The 16,386-nt window shown below is 41.3% G+C and overlaps 2 protein-coding genes across 4 annotated transcripts in view; one reads left to right on the top strand and one right to left on the bottom strand.

The window, feature by feature from the left end:
* tub (TUB bipartite transcription factor) overlaps positions 1-10,357 on the top strand; it is a 39,632-nt gene extending 29,275 nt beyond the window's left edge. For 2 of the 3 annotated variants that reach the window (XM_084014172.1, XM_084014174.1), the window contains exons 4-12: positions 44-181; positions 1,675-1,830; positions 2,622-2,743; positions 3,206-3,397; positions 3,971-4,083; positions 5,476-5,590; positions 6,040-6,138; positions 6,262-6,433; positions 6,585-10,357. In XM_084014172.1, the coding sequence (XP_083870298.1) occupies positions 44-181; positions 1,675-1,830; positions 2,622-2,743; positions 3,206-3,397; positions 3,971-4,083; positions 5,476-5,590; positions 6,040-6,138; positions 6,262-6,433; positions 6,585-6,718 (1,241 nt within the window). In that variant the 3' untranslated portion in view covers positions 6,719-10,357. The remainder of the gene's footprint in view (positions 1-43; positions 182-1,674; positions 1,831-2,621; positions 2,744-3,205; positions 3,398-3,970; positions 4,084-5,475; positions 5,591-6,039; positions 6,139-6,261; positions 6,434-6,584) is intronic. The other variant, XM_084014173.1, reaches the window with a different exon arrangement.
* On the bottom strand, positions 8,176-15,220 carry ric3a (RIC3 acetylcholine receptor chaperone a). The gene is made up of 6 exons (XM_084014202.1): positions 15,030-15,220; positions 12,798-13,015; positions 12,451-12,526; positions 12,238-12,337; positions 11,500-11,657; positions 8,176-11,381 (listed from the first exon to the last, which is right to left on the bottom strand). The coding sequence occupies exons 1-6, from the start codon at positions 15,145-15,147 to the stop codon at positions 10,588-10,590; spliced, it is 1,464 nt and encodes a 487-aa protein (XP_083870328.1). The 5' UTR covers positions 15,148-15,220; the 3' UTR covers positions 8,176-10,587.
* Between the last annotated feature and the right edge of the window lie 1,166 nt (positions 15,221-16,386).

The raw sequence follows: 16,386 nt of genomic DNA, 5'->3' as shown, positions 1-16,386 counted from the left end.
TCTGCCATGTCTCTTCCTCTCCGTCTCATCTCCATGTGTTTAGTGCAAGAAGCTGAACAGGAGGAGGTGAAGGTGACAGCGGACACACAGGCGCCTCGCTCAGCCAAAAAGGGCAAAGCATCAGCCAGCTCCACTCCACAGACAGGCAGTGACAAGAAGGAGAGGAAGGGGAAGCACAAAGGTGAGCCCACCAGCCTGTCTACCTGCCTGTCTACCTGCCAGCCTATGAAGGGTAGACAGACAAAATAAACAAATAATTGACAGTTTTTCGAGAGTATTGCTTGCAAATTTAGGGGATTATTTTTAAACACATTGTTCTCGGTCTTTACATATTCATGTGGAAGCAAAAAAACAGCAGATTTGATTCATTGAGCTTCATGAAAGAGAAGAGTCAAAATGATCCAGCAGCTGCAACACTATTCAGGCCCTCTTTGCAAAACCTCACATAACGGTTTGCCTGCTGGTGATCCGGCCACATCTGGCAGCAGACATTGGCAGTGAAGCTGCCCTCTTATCCACCGCTGCGGTGCCGTGGCTGCTAGAGCTCAATGGTATGTGATGATGTGTGACAGTCTGAGTGCTGTCACACTAATTAGCCTTCAGATGGAGGGGGGAATGTTGGAATGGTGTATATAGTCCAACAAAGTCTACATTGTTTCCCTTTGCTTCTCAAACATCAACTGTATGCAGACTGACACCAGTAATAGTTCTTCAAGTTACCATTATATGTAATGAATCACTACAGGAGACTGAACTGATGCACAAAGCGAGCATTCATACTATAATAACCAACGTTTAATAACAGCATCTTTGTCGCACATTTCTAACATTTCAGAATGAGATGTAGCATAATACACTCGATGCTCATCTTTGGAATGAAAACAGAAAAAAGATAAAAGGGACTAGGAGTCCACAGGGGTAAAAGATTAATCAGGCCAGTCACTCCCTCTTCACTCTCTGATTCAGTAAAGAGCGAATGCACACTTTCAGAAGAGCCGAGCTCTGATGTCATCAGCTCCATCAAGGCTACAGAGGATGAATTTACTCAAGCTGCTCCCAAAATAAGATCTGAACTTGAAACACAAGACTGGTTAAATACTACTAACTGGGGTTTAAAACAAAGCCCAACGCTCAACAAAAGAATATAAAATACACTATCTCTATAAATACACTTATATATTTATATTGACTAATCTGTCAAAAAATTACAATAGCATTTAAATAATGAAACATACGTCTGCAGACCCTGGATTTCTACAAACTCTAAGGTGATTTCTATAAAAACACACTGAAATATCCACCTGCAGTATTTCAAACTTTTCACCATAGTTAATGTATTCTTTTGAGAAATAATGTCAAGTAGAGAAGTAAGTTTTGAAACGGCTTGATTGCCTGGAGCAGCACGGACAGAATGTTCTCTTCCTGCACGTTAGAAGCTAATTAAATAGTGAGGACAGTGAAACAATTACCTTAAACACCCACACATTCATCCGTCAAAGCACAGACTTGGAAATGTTATCACATTCACGCAGGCGAGTGTTGACGGCGTGACGGTTGAAGCTTCCTGTGTTCTGCGTTACTGGGATTCATTGACTGTATGTTAACATGAGTTAACGGCTGTGGAACGGCGGTGCACTCTTTGATGGAGTTTGCTCTTGTGGGATTGTGGCTCAGCAGCGATCGATGGCCTGGCCTCCCAGCAGGATGACGCTCAGATCCAGATCCTGACGGTGGGTCACCCCAGCACGGAGGAGGGCGAGGCGGAGCCCATCATGAGCTGCACTCAGTCGCAGAGCAAACAGGATCTGCGCGTCACCATGCTCAAGAAAGGTACCGTCGGTGTTCAAGACCGGTTCTGTTGCTGTGTCTGCAGCAGCGTTAGTGCGCACAGTGGCCTGGTCCACCGCTGCAGTGTGTTGGTAGGGAGGTGAAACACGCTGTAAGAGCCAGTGTGTGCACGATGTAACTTAACATGCTTTCTGTTTCTTAACAAAACATCAGAGTTACTGTAAACACTGATTACTAATACACTTGTTGATTATTCCTTACATGGTAGACATTTAATAATTTACTAGTGAGCATTAAATGGAGATTTTTGACACGTATTATGGGATTTTTTGAGGACATTGCATAGTGCATATACCCAACAGAATGGCAGGGACTTCATGGTCAAGTGTTGTTGCTATCTTATGAGACACTATATGCTTTTTCCAGTAATTATTATTCCATACTTACTGACTGATTACATCCGCATTATGCAGGGCTGTCGCTTGTAACCATAAGCAAAGTTTGCTGTTTTCCATGTTTACAAAGAGGTTAAAAATACAGTCTCATGTGGACCAGCTTGAAATTTCAGTCGCATTATTGTTAGGCATCAAATAAGTACCTTTACATCTCTGAAACAAGAATGACTCACAGGGAAACAGTCAAGTGATTGTTTGACTGCTAATGTTTTGTATGCAAACCCCCCGTTATTATCTCACTAAACTACTTGCAAGGGGGAACGTGTTACTATTGGAGGCTATATTACTGCAGCCTTTCATGTTTCCATTAACCTGCATTAATCTGCAGGGGAAACCAGTAACACCCTTTTTTCTTTCCTATTGTATTTGTCTGGGAAGGTATATCCAGCAGTATGAATTTTGATGAGGAAGAGGACGACGAGGATGAAATTAGCTCCAGTTCCTCCCAGCTCAACAGCAACACGAGACCAGGCTCCGCCACTAGCAAGAAGTCATGCAAGGTACAATGAAGTCCAGAGCCCACGCTGGGTCTTTATTCTGCCTAGCAACCTGGGCCTTCTGACATGCAGAAGAAAAAGTATGTTTAAATTGGGAGTTCTGGAAGCTTTGGATCTGCTTGGATCAAAAGTTTGAGGTTACAGATAATAAATTACGGCTTTAGGTGATGACAAATAACATGTAGCGCTCTTTTAAAACACATCCTGTTTGCAGCCTCTACGGAGTGAATCCTTAGCTGGCATGACAACCGTCATTTTGTCTTTGCTCCTCATTCCGCTCTAATCTTCCACCTTCAGTCAACTCAATCTTCTGTCTCTACACGAGGTCCTTAATTTAGACACAGAGTGCTCATTCTCAGTCCCGGCGGACGATTTGATCTTCAGGCTCATTACTCTGTTCTAATGAAAGTCAACTCAGATCTCAGCATCTCACGAGGGATCTCTGTGGGCTGTTTCCACCTGCAGGAGGTGGCCTCAGCACCCACCCCGCCGGTCAACGAACCCGCCATCGACGTAGATGACCTTGAAGAGTTTTCTCTGCGACCTGCACCCCAGGGGGTCAGAGTGAAGTGCAGGATTACCAGAGACAAGAAGGGCATGGACAGAGGCATGTATCCCACATACTACCTTCACCTGGAGAGAGAGGACGGCAAGAAGGTGAGACGGGTCAGGGAATAGAAAGATGAAGAAACAAAAAAGAAACAAAACATTTTACTCACAATAAGTAGCACAGATTCTACAAGGTTAACAGAAATTTCATTCAATAGCAGGATATTCATATAATGCATTATACATATACTTATAATCTACTTTTAGGACTATATAATTATAAGTAATTGATAATATATGATATAATACTTGATAATTGCTGGTCACTCACTGACATTTTGTGTGTGGATTGTTCTTGCATAGATTTATTGATAATGTATTACATGCTATTTACAATACACTGCAATCTTTACAAAAAAATGTTTGTTAGTGACCAGCAATTATCAAGTATTATCATTATAAGCCATGTGTTATGATTGTTCTAAAGCATCATGAAAATGTATCCTTATAACTCTAAATATAGTGCTATAAGCAGATTACAATGCATTATGATATATTAATAATGCGTTATAGATGTGGTTGTCATAGAAAGTGCTACTGAGATTGTTCTGCAGACTCAAGCTGTGTGTGTATACACATGGATGGATTTTCTAGTTTGGTTTCTGGCTATGCTTGTCACAGGTGTTCCTGTTAGCTGGCAGGAAGAGGAAAAAGAGTAAAACATCAAATTACCTCATCTCCATCGATCCCACGGATCTGTCCCGAGGTGGAGAGAGCTTCATTGGTAAACTGAGGTAAGGTCAGGTCAGGAATCATACACACTGGGAGAGTGTTGTACAGTATTACTTATTTATCTTTCTTTTTTGTTTGTTTTATGTATTAAATTCAATAGCGATTTAAAAACTTAATCAAACAAGAATATATTTCCATATGTAAATTATTGAAATGCATTTCATCTATAACTTCTAATATTCACAAAACTGTGTACTGTAGCTACTCGGGGATGAATCATGAACAAACCATCTAACTGATTATTTAGGAATAGTTAATAAGTAGTACTTCAAAATAATCTTAATAATTCAGATAACAAATTCATGTTCTGCACTTTTGGAGCCTCACGAATGAAACTGTATAATTTTGAAAAACATATTTGTTGTAATGTTGTGTGGTCCTTCAGTAATTCACAAAAAAACCGCATGTCTTGTTCCTTCTATCCCTTCCTTATAAATGTACATTAGCTGTAAGCTTCTTTAATGTTTAAGGCCACAGTAAGAGGCAGGAAGTGAGTGGAGATGTAATCTTTAGAGACAGCTTGACGGCTGCGTCCGTGGCTCCATGGAAACTCTCGGGAGGTTTAATCAAATATGGCTCTCTGCAGCCTTTAATCTTCAGAGCTGGCCTGACCATTGGTGGATGCACTTCTCAAACCTTTGCAATCACAATGCCTCTTGAATGATGGCAATCTAAATTCAAATACACAGTGACCTTTCATCTAGTGCTTCTCCAGACTCTTTGAGGGGGGTGACCTGAATGAGATACGGACTACAAGAGGTATACAGTCAGCTGTTTTATACCACATCCAAGCCACACTCTTTACCTAAGATGCATGCAAAAATTCAAGTTCAAAATACAGGTTGGGACACAAATGCAGACATGGATGACGTGGTAGCGATGATTTAATGAGGAGAAATTACAAACAAAAATCCACCACAGCACAGGAACACAGGGAGAACAACCGGAAAACACAAGGAAACATGCTGGAAGATCAACAACCGAACAACACAGGACGAACTGACAAAGACACAGACTAAATACACCAGAGACTAATTGGGTAACTAGACACAGGTGGGCTGACGTGAGGGCAGGTTGGAGGACACAAGGGAACAGGCTGATGTGATTAATATCACACAGGTGATACAGGAAAGGGAGGGAAAACACAGGAGAGACAGAAACTAAAACATAGAAGAGAAAATCAACAAGACAAAACCCAAGAGACAGAAACTACAAATTAAAAGGAGAAATCAACAAAACACAAACCAAGATCATGACAGTGTGTTCGACCCGCAATTCCACTAGAACAAACTCTATAAGAGTAACAACTCTATTACCATCTAACAATCAGAGAGACCTGAAGCGGGGTATTTAAAATGGCTCAGACCTCTTCAGTCAGTTATGTTTCATTGCAGGTCGAACCTCATGGGAACCAAGTTCACCGTATACGACAGTGGCCTGAACCCCATGAAGAGCACAACCAGCCTTGAAGCAAGCAACCTGCGTCAAGAGCTGGCAGCCATTTGCTATGTGAGTTGGTCATTTTGTTAGATTTGAAGACACATGTTGAGCAATGAGTCTACAATAAGACACATGGTAATTCAGTTTGGGGCCTTGTGTTTTGAAGAAATGTCTTTTTTTTTTTTAATTCCACTTTACTTGGAATGATTTAAAGGGACCCCGTAAGAAATAGAAATTGTCTCAGTTCTGTACATGGCACCTTTAATATCAGATGTCTAAAGGAACAAACAGAAGACCTAACGTCACTTTTTCTGCTTTGAAAATACAACATCCAGGTTAAAGTGTCTGGTGGCCGTCTAGCTCAGATATTCAAATAAAGACATGCAGACAATTTAGGCATTGACATCAAATGATCATCTTTAGAAATAGAAATCCATTTGAAACCTTTGAAACCTTTGCTTGATTATGATATAGCTGTCAGTGGGTGAACATGCTTACATCTCATCTTCTCGATCTAGGAAACCAATGTTTTAGGATTCAAAGGACCTCGCAAAATGAGTGTCATCATTCCTGGAATGAACATGGACCATGAGAGAGTGTCCATTCGCCCACGAAATGTACGTGTTGCCTCGTTTGTCAATTTTCTAATTCAATTCAGCCTCTTCTAATACTTGTATAATTGATCTGATGTGCGGGAACGTCCACGTCTGAAGCTACACTGTTTAACTCTCGCAACACAGGACCATGAGTCACTGCTGGCCAGGTGGCAGAACAAGAACACAGAGAGCGTGATTGAACTTCACAACAAGACGCCTGTGTGGAACGATGACACACAATCCTATGTGCTCAACTTCCACGGCAGAGTCACCCAGGCCTCCGTCAAGAATTTCCAAATCATTCACGACAACGACCGTGAGTTCCGTACCTCTAAACATGCTGGAGGATTGATATTAAATATAATGAACAGAGTGCATGTGTTACCGTGCACTTCAAACTAAAAGTGCAGCTAGTGAGAGCAAGTCATGGAGAAATGAATGGGTTTCCTGGTTCTTTTCCTCTGCAGCTGACTACATCGTGATGCAGTTTGGCCGTGTGGCAGAGGACGTCTTCACCATGGACTATAACTACCCAATGTGTGCCCTGCAAGCCTTCGCCATCGCCCTCTCCAGCTTTGACAGCAAATTAGCCTGTGAATAGATCCAGGCCTGAAGTTCCGGAGGGAGTCGGCCAGTCTGTCCTCTCAACAAGGGCTGTTAATGTGTCCTCGGGGCTGGTTTGACATCTCCAAATCACCCAGGACCTTTGAAGTCCCGCATATCCCAAAATGCTTTATGGGCCTCAAGTTTTGTGTGTACGTGTGTGTGTTTGGGGGGGTGGGGGTGGTCTTGGTCAGTGGAAGAAAACAAGCACAAAGAGGGATCCACTTTCAGTCGGTTTTTTGATAATTATAGTCATTTTGTACTATAATGGCATTAAAAAAACACACACTGTTCCTTTACGTAGTAGTTAGAGAAATTTAACGTTAAATTATAACTAACAATTACACATCTGTACGTTGAAAACGCTGACTGGATTTTATGTAATCTGCCACAGAAAAAATGTCACACTCGTCCTCAAGCATGAAGACTGCTTATATATTTACTGAATTAAAAAAATAACATGCACGACACAATATATTTATTTTATTTATGTATTTATTACATTTGTTTTCTGTCATCGTTTGCAACACTTTCAGCAGTATTTGGCTCCATGGAGCTGCAAGCACATGCATTAGCATCACAAGAGGGAATATCTCCACACGAAGCAGTCGGACGTGAACGGGGCGACGGCATGTTTCAGCGCTCTGTGTACCGCACACAATATTGTGTCATGTATTGTGAATGTATAGGATGATGGTGCACTTTACGTTGAAGTCTGCAGTGGATGAGATATAGCTGTACATACTTTATTGTGCCTTTTGAAGACTTAATTCCAGTTTGGCGCGTTGGCCGTACAATGAGCTGAGCTTGAATTGGTCTTTGCTATTCTTGCTGTCCTCACATGCATCGGAGGTTATTCTCCGTTAGAACTTTGAATTCAGTTGTCTGACGGGATCGCTGGAGTTCAGACTTCAGGCGATAATAATTCAATTTCACATCTTTGGACAACATTTTAGAGATTGTTCACATATATTTAACTGACATTTAGGGCCAAGAAAACATCATATTTTACATTTTATTGAAAATTTGGCGGCAGATAATAATATCCGATGATGTTTACCCTAATAAAATAAACCGAACCCAGATTGACTTACTGCACTGAAACACACAGTGACAGTGTAAATCTGCCACAGCTCTTGCATAATTGATCTCTTGCTCTTTCCACCTTTGATTAATTTTACGCTCCACTGAGGTGAAGTTTGGTACATTCCCTATCTGACTGGCAGTACATTTCTATACCACGTGGTATATCGCAGCTCACATTTTTACTCAAAATATTCTTCTTCCCACTCCCTATGGGGCAGCATTCTTTCTCAAATATATGACAGTATTTTGTATTTTACGACCATGAAAAATATGCTGAATGAAAGCAAAGAACAATCCCCGATACCGCTATTGTTACTGTGGGCGATGAGGAAATCTTTATCAAATGTGCTATTCTTGTACTCAACTGTGTTCTAACTATTTTAAATTTCTATTTTGAAATTGTTGATACTCTTGCTGTAAAGTCTGCTTCGTGTCCAGGAACCGACGGTTCTCTCACTTTTCTGTTTAGTGCTCTCGTTGTAATGTACAGTAAACGGTGTGCAATTTACTGTGGTGGTATAGACGCAGTCCTTTGATCATGGGAAAAATAAAAACTTCAGTGAGTCAAAAATATGCATTCCTAATCCTACTCTTTTGAATGACACGTTCATGAATATTAACAAGGTAACAGTATGTCCTGAGAAGTATAAGTCACCTGGTTCTGAGCTACTTGTAGTTCTATACTTGTAGTTCCCAGTTAATGTAACACGATGCATGAAAGAAGGAAAACTGTCTTTATTGTGCAAGTCTGGATTTTTTTTTAACAGCAACACAAAGAACCTTGCCTATTAGCTTATACTTTAGGAGTGGCAGAGTGATGCACAAACAGGATCTGTTGTTTTGAACTGCAGTTTCAACCTGTCTGGGAGGAGGTTCAATCTGTTGCAGCCTTTTGTCTCCGTCTTTCCTTTCTGGTGCTGAGCCTTTCTTTTTTTTTTCCTGCTTTGCATTTTTGTGTGATCACAGAGAGAACTCTGACCACGGGTGCTTACTCTTCCATCCATCAATATCTCCTCCGAGACTGAGAATCAGCATCACACTCAGTCTCCCTCTTTATGTCCGTCCTTGATCATCGACAGCTTGGTACACCAGCGCACGTTGATACGCATCCCCGAAACACTGCTCATGTTCAACGATATGATGTTTTGACCTGTCATTTCAGAAGAAGAGCGGCTGTAGCTAATAGTCCTAATTGTGGCTTTGCCTGTTTAGGTGTGCCAGCAGGCGAAGCCTATGACACAACGTGCACAATGCCCCAGTGCTCTGGGACTGGAACACCTTAATTGTTATTGTTCGTAGTAACAGCTTGGATGTGACGGGTCGAAATGGCCCCAGTGAGAGAGGTCTATTAGTCAGAGGGGCATGTTTGATGTCAGCGGCAAAACAATGAGGCTGTTGACAATGATGTGCACTACCGATGCTGATAAACTATTGTAGTGAAACATTAAACCATTTCCACATCAACCTTCTTAAAAAGAAACAGTGGAAAATACATACACACTTATTTTGCTGTATAGTGATTGTAACAATCATTTAACATCATCTTTAAATTGTATTGAAATATTGAGATCATCTGTTATGCAGTCATTACTTTTCTTTGAGACACGACAATACACACACACACACACACACACACACACACACACACACACATGTGTGTGTGTATTTCCAGTATTGAAACACTTCATTGCCTTTGACCATGGCTCACAGCTGCCTGACTACTGAAGTGAGTCCCTGTGATAGTTCGCTGCCCCTACACAGTTGTATCAAACGCAGAGGCCGATTCCCTCCAGCGTGTGATAAAATCTAACCTAATCACATCAATCACACGAGGCAGCAGTGCGAAAAGCAGCGAGCGACTTCCTGTTGGCAGGAGACTTTCAGTCGAAGTTGTGCTGCTGTGTCAGCTGACAGCCATCTCACCACACCCTTCCTATCTCACTGCACTTTGGATTTGTAAATCCTGATGCTCACAGTGAAGGTATATTAACACGTTTCCCCCTCCTATTTACCTCTGCCACCAATCTGCAGACCTACTTTGCTTCTACTCTGTGTGCACCCTGGGGGGTTCTTATTACTATGATGATTCCTGCTGGGGGTTATTTGTAATGCTCACTGGATGTTATTATCATGTCGCTGTGTATTCTAAGCTGTTATGCCGCATTACTGCAACAGGGAGAATCCCCCAAGAGGAGGACCATGTTGGACCACCAGGTGGAGCCAGATGTTGCCAGTAGCATCAGGTACTGCATTGTCACAAGCCTCAATTCTCTGTTCCTGATGTGAGCACCCACGGCTTCTGTGAAACGACACATTTTCTGATTAAAAGGTAATAATAGCATGATGAAAAAGTAATACAGGGGTGATGATAAATAATGCTAACTTTGATTAATAAAGTCACTCTTTTTATATATAATCTTCAGCTCTTTTAAAGGTTAACACCCTGTTTTAAATTAAGCTGACTGATTGAAGATTGCTATGCTACAGAGAGAGGAAGATGTCAATCATTGAGCACATTTTATTTACACTAAGGAGGGTCTAATCAGGCAAATGAGTAAAAACAACGGTGTGAGTGGACGGTGGGCGGTGTGCAGGGCCTTAAAGAACTAGCTTTTACCACATTCATGGTGCGAGAGGAGATGATTAGTTTGGTAAAAGTATCACTTCAGGGCAGCATCGCATGCCTGTATTCAGCTGGTGTTCTATGTCTTACACATATAAAGGATCAATAAACGAGGATTAACTGTAACTCGTTGTCGGTACAGTAATTGGAACCGTCCTCTAAGTCTCCCTCCTGTTCCTCATCCTCAGCCCACTGGACCCGACTTCTTTGGTTGCGTCTGCATGGAACGCACCCTCATCCTCCACAGGCGCCGACATTAACACATACTCTTCCTCATCCTCCTCTGCTTCCTGCTCCGGGTTAGGACAAACCTCACAGCTGAACAGCAGGCTCTCTGCCTCCATCACTGGATCATCTTCATCCCCTTCCTCCTCCTCCTCCTCCTCTTCCACCTCTGTCCCCTCATCCTCTTCCTCCACCTCCTCCTCCTCCTCCTCGGACATATCCTCCTTAGGGTAACGGAACACATCTTTGTGGTCACTAAAGCTAATTTGCTTCTTCCCTCCAGTGAGACACTGCAGCTCTTTGCTCAGCTCCAAACCAAGTCTCTCCTGCTTTCTATCTGCTGGTGTCTGGGATGAAGGAAGACTGAGCAACTGCCTTTTCTCTGCTTCCTCCTCCTCTTCCTCCTCCTCCTCCTCCTGCATCTCTTTCTCTTCCTCCTCAATCTCTTCCTCTACTTCCTCCAATTCTTCTTCGTCTTTATCCTCATCTTCCTCCTCTTCTTCCCCATCCTCCTCCTCCTCTCCACCCTCCCTCTCTTCCTCTATCTCTTCATCCACCTCCTCCACTATGGATAGTTTCCTTGCCATAGCCTCTTCCTCTTCTTGCAACATCCTCTCTGCCAGGGCCTCAGCGGTGGGCTGGTGTGGGGGTTCCTCCAGTGTAAAGATGTCAAAACCTCGTCTTTTATAGGGCTCGTCATACTCCGGGTAGGTCTCCTCAGGGTAGCCTGTAATGTATAAATGTATGCATTAATTGATTTAAAGTATGAGATTTGGAAACATAAAACAGCTACTAATCGTTAAAAATGTATTTGATTGCCCCGAGATTCAGATTTAGCCATGTACCTTCCCAGTCTGCACAGTAGGGGACCTCCTCGGCCTCCATCTCTGGGGAGGCTGCCTCCAACCGGCCCTCTTGTATCAGCTGAGAAATCTGTCTCAGTTGCTTCAGTAATTTCTCCTCCTTCTTTGATGTTGAAGATTTGCTCTTCCTCCTTCTGCCACTAGAGAGCAGTGCAGATAATGAAGTGGAGTCATGCAAGACGGCAATGCTATGGTACATCTGTGTGGCACCTCTGTGGCAGGTCAGTAAATGGTCTCACTTAAATTGTCATCAGATTAAATTGCTGTATGAAGCTGCAATGCCTTCTTTCTCTTTGGTCTTGACTATCTGATTCAGATGAGGCAGAGATTAGAGTTAAAATTTCAACGAATTCTGGCAAATATTAATCACTTACACTGCATTATTGAGTCTGCAAGTATCTATTATTATTTGCTTGCTGAAAATAATTATTTTATTCGGCAAAAGTATTTTCCAGCAAACTAGCAACTATAGACAAATTCCCTTTTCCTACATCGATTCAGTCTAATGTATGCTATTACATGACCTAATGACTTCAAATTAAGGAGTAGCAGTAGATGTTAAGTAAAATATGTGAGTGGCCTTTCCACCTTTGAATACATTTCTTCTTAATTTTTAAGCCCCTTCATTTCCCTGCCAGGTCTGTACTAATTTAGTGATTTTTAGTTCCTCTGTGTTATGGGCAGTGAAAAGTAGGACGTTAAGAGAAAAATAAGTCTTACCTCCCAGAACTGCTACGTCTATTTCCAGAGACAACCCTCTCCATCAGCTTTTCTGTTCGCAGAAGTTTCTCCTGAAGCCTGATAAGTTCTTCCTCAGGTGCTGCAATTGTCCATGAGCAGTTCAAATGACAATAGGAAGTCAGAAAATAAATTGCTTTTGGAATTACACCAATACATCAATCAATCAATCAATCAATCACTGAAGGTACTTACTCATTTTATTTTCCATGTATGCCTTTGTTACCGTAGTGTAGTTTCCTGGTTTAGCAGTGTTCCCCTTACATGTGAGCTGTGGACACAAAACATTTAGAGAAATAGAGCATAACAACAATCATTCATCATTTCAAACAATCTACTACATGAAATAGCCTAAATGGGAAGTTAATGCACAGTGGTCACAGTGGGATTTTTCATTAGGCTGCATTTGCATGGTATATAGTATAGTGCAGTATATTATAGTGTGGTTTGAAGCTGCACTTCATATCCATATATGGTACAACGTGTATATTGAGTCTCATATTCATACAACTTATACCAAGCAGGTCATCAATAGCAACTACCTTATAGATTATATAGAAGATGTAAAGAAGTATCCCAAAGCCGTATATGGGGATCACTTGAGCCATCAGGTTGTATTTTTTGCCTCGTCCGGTGCCTTTTACTTTGGCCATGGCCTCAGCACTGTGTGTCATGGTGTAAGAAGGGTCCACACCCCACCGTTCCGGGTCCTCTGGCAGTGACAACCGATGCATCACAGGAGGGTAGAACCCAGGTCCAACTGGAGGAGACAAAAATCAATCAATCCATACATATTTAGTGCAAACATTTCACAGAAAGCTCTTATACGTAGGATTCAGAGCTTCAGTGCTGAATGTTTTGAGTGTAGCCCTGAATATAAACCTTGATTCTGTTGGTGTGATGGTCTCTGTAACAGAAGTGATCAGGAAATGTCAATGCGGGTCTCTAAACCAACTGAGTGTGTTTATGCAGTATGCTCTGACTGGCAGCGTTGAGTGCAGAGCAGAGGAGGAGAGGCAGAGCGTAGGCTCTGGTGGAAAAAACACAATCAATCTTTTTGTGTTTTTGTGACAGAGAACGAAGGGCACAGTTAACCTCTGTAGTATGGATTACAATATGAAATACATTTCTCTTCATGCCATTTTGTTTTAGGCCTATTTTACGTTGTGGTGTGGCTCCAAGCAAAGTCAGAGAAAGAAGGACAGACAAACAGCAGCACAATGGAGAGGTGATCCATGTAAGACTACATGAATTGGATCCAAAAATTATGAGTGAAAGAAAATCCTTTTCATATTTCAATAAACTAACATACAGTGGTGGAAGCCGTCAGATCTATACCTAAGTACAACCTCTCTGGTGGCGTAGAAGTAGAAATAGAAATGGGCTACTCAAGTACAAGTACTTCAAAATTGTACACTTGAGTAATAGACTTTGTTACATTCCATCATTGTTAACTGAAATACATTTGATTAACTATTTTTCCAACTCAAGGCAAAGCAGTTGTGGAGTTATCTATTTCTACACAATACAGCTATTGTTAACTCAGCTCTGAAATAAGATAACAAACTGCATTAAAAAGCATCCAAGCAGAGCTCGTTTACTTTGCCTTTCTGCCCGCCCTCGGCGCTGTTGCTGATTGACGGCCCGTTCCACCAATCACAGTCAAATCTGGATTTGGCACGCAGACGCGGCGCCGCAAAGCAGGACGGTAAACTGAGCGGTAGTTAGCTAAAAGCTATAAGCAGTAGCGTTAGCTGCGTGGATTTACGTTTACGCGGCGTGTGTAGCTAGCTGGGTTGTAAAAAAAAAAAAAAAGGTTTTAAGTTTGAAACTGCCCACCGACAAAGAATATCCAAGGTTATCACAATATACTAGCTAGATACACCTCAAACTATCGCAAATAACTCTGGAATTGTTAGTCAAGACGCGCCATATTGTGACATTTGCAGACCAAACACGGAGGAGGTCAGCATGATGCCACATTTCAGCAATAATGGATGTAACGATGAAGTGGCTAACCATTGCTAAATTACTAAAAAAACAAACGGAAAGTCATAATGACATCAAGTTTGGACCAACGACAAGTGACTGAAGACTCCTTCCGGTTTTGAATCACGAGGTAAATTGCTACAAATGGTTTTGTTTCTTGCTGTACTCATAATCTGGAGTTGTCTAACGTTGTACTTCGGTTTGCGAGCCCTTAAAACCAAGCATCACTATACGTATCTGTGAGGGAGTGACATACATCCACATTTTAATCAATCAGCCTTCATACAATGAGCTTTAATTGTTTATAGCCTGTGATGAAATGTGTTAAAACAAAACTGTAATCATCTTTATAAAAAAGAAGAAATGAAATCATATCATAGAACAGGAACCCCTTTTTTTAAATACACAAGTATCTATGTATGTTTAAGACATCTATGAAAGAATATGATAGGGGAAGAATGTTAGAATATGAATATATAAATAGGAGTAAACATGTTTGAACATGTAGAATGTACAAGTATAAATACAGTACCTACAATATTTGCAACATTAACAACATACTCCATAACCGTATTATTCAATATATGTGAAATAGATATTTTTCTGTTTTGTTGTCCATTGTTATGATGAACATACAGTATGTGCACTATGATGGGGCCTTGGGCCTGGCACTTTCTGTATAGTCAAAAGTAACAGCTGGCAACAACAACAACAACAAAAAAGATGAGTTGTAGCAGAATGGAGATGGATGGATGGATGAATGATGATCTGATAAGCTGCCTTACCCTCAGGCCGACCCATCTCCTTTTTCCCTCTGGGTAAAAGCATTCTGGACAGGAAAAGAGAAACACAGAGAACCGAGCATGATATAAGAGTAACCTTCTGGCAAGTTGTTATAGACATTTTGTCTCACAAAATGACAGCCATGCATTTATTTCACTTCAACAGTAAAGCTCGTATCCACAAATGTCATCTCTCATCTGGTGACGTTCCTGCCCAGATTAGACCAGATTAAAACAGCTGCCTTCAAGTGCTGTTCGAAATATTGACAACAAATCCCCAAAGCGGGAATCAACTGGCCAAGTGTATGTATTATCTTTTTAATCAAAAGGGTTGTCTTTCAAACATTTTCTTTTGTTTTATTTGGCCCTGATCTAGGTTTAATTGCTGCAACAAGCCGGAGCTAGAAAAAGGAGGAGGAAGCCATACCAAGGTAGGGCACCTCACTGTGTGTCTGTGTTTTATGATCGGTTTAATATGAAGTGTTTGTCAGGCTGATCATTGCTTTGCTTGTGAGGCAATGCAGGATTCCAGTGTGGGACTAATTCAGGCTTGATAATAGTGCCTTTGGTGGAAAAGTGCATCACTTAATGCTTCATTGGAGGAGAAAAACACTAGTAAATACAAGGTTGTGTAGACATGTCCTTCTCATTTGATATTGATCTGTTAACTTATTTGGTTAATACTTATTCCTACTACATTTAAGGCAGTTAATTTAAGCCCTGCAGTTAAGTATTTTCTTTTTTTCTTGTCTTGTACCTGAGATGCCTGGATGTGCACACACTTGGTCTCGTATTTCTCTTTGGAATAATCATAGTGTCATGTTGTGTGTCATAAAGAGGTAATGAAGAAGTGAAAGTATTTAATTACATTTCTAAATGCTTAAATTCAGCTTGCTGAAACTGCCAAAGATGACACTCCTGAATTCTTTCTATGCATCACTTTGCTATAAGACAAAGTAGATTTGTACTGTTTTGTTTCTTAGACAGGCACAGGCCAACAAAATACATTTTTTACAGGATTCGTCAATTTTCCCCAAGCGATGGCCTTAAAATGCACATGAAACATGCATTTACGTTTGGTATTTACGATGAGCACTTGAATGTAACACATGACCTATTAACCCATCCCCTCTGGTATGTGTTTCATACCAAAGAGCAGCAGATGGCAGTACAGGCTCAGATACAGAAGGATGACATGCGGAACACACAAGATCACCTACTCAGAGTTCCTACAGTCAAGTAGTGTCATTTGTAGTGTTGAATAGATTTTTTCTAAAATTGCAGAACCTAGTTACTAGTTTTTGTTTGTTTTTTCTCTCCCAAAAAAATCATGTGTGCTTTAACCATCTTTTAGCTCAGC

The sequence above is a fragment of the Eutrigla gurnardus genome, assembly GCF_963514095.1.
Source record: "Eutrigla gurnardus genome assembly, chromosome: 1".
NCBI classification, from domain to species: Eukaryota; Metazoa; Chordata; class Actinopteri; order Perciformes; family Triglidae; genus Eutrigla; species Eutrigla gurnardus.
Note: the sequence above shows the minus strand (reverse complement) of the source record. Positions and strands in the feature narration are given on the sequence as shown.

Coding starts and splice junctions, on each gene's coding strand:
- ric3a (XM_084014202.1), bottom strand. CDS start 15,147: ATGTCTATAACAACTTGCCAGAAGGTTACTCTTATATCATGCTCGGTT. Junction 13,016..15,029: donor GGAGATGGGTCGGCCTGAGG/GTAAGGCAGCTT, acceptor TGTCTCCTCCAG/TTGGACCTGGGTTCTACCCT. Junction 11,382..11,499: donor CTACTGTGCAGACTGGGAAG/GTACATGGCTAA, acceptor TATACATTACAG/GCTACCCTGAGGAGACCTAC.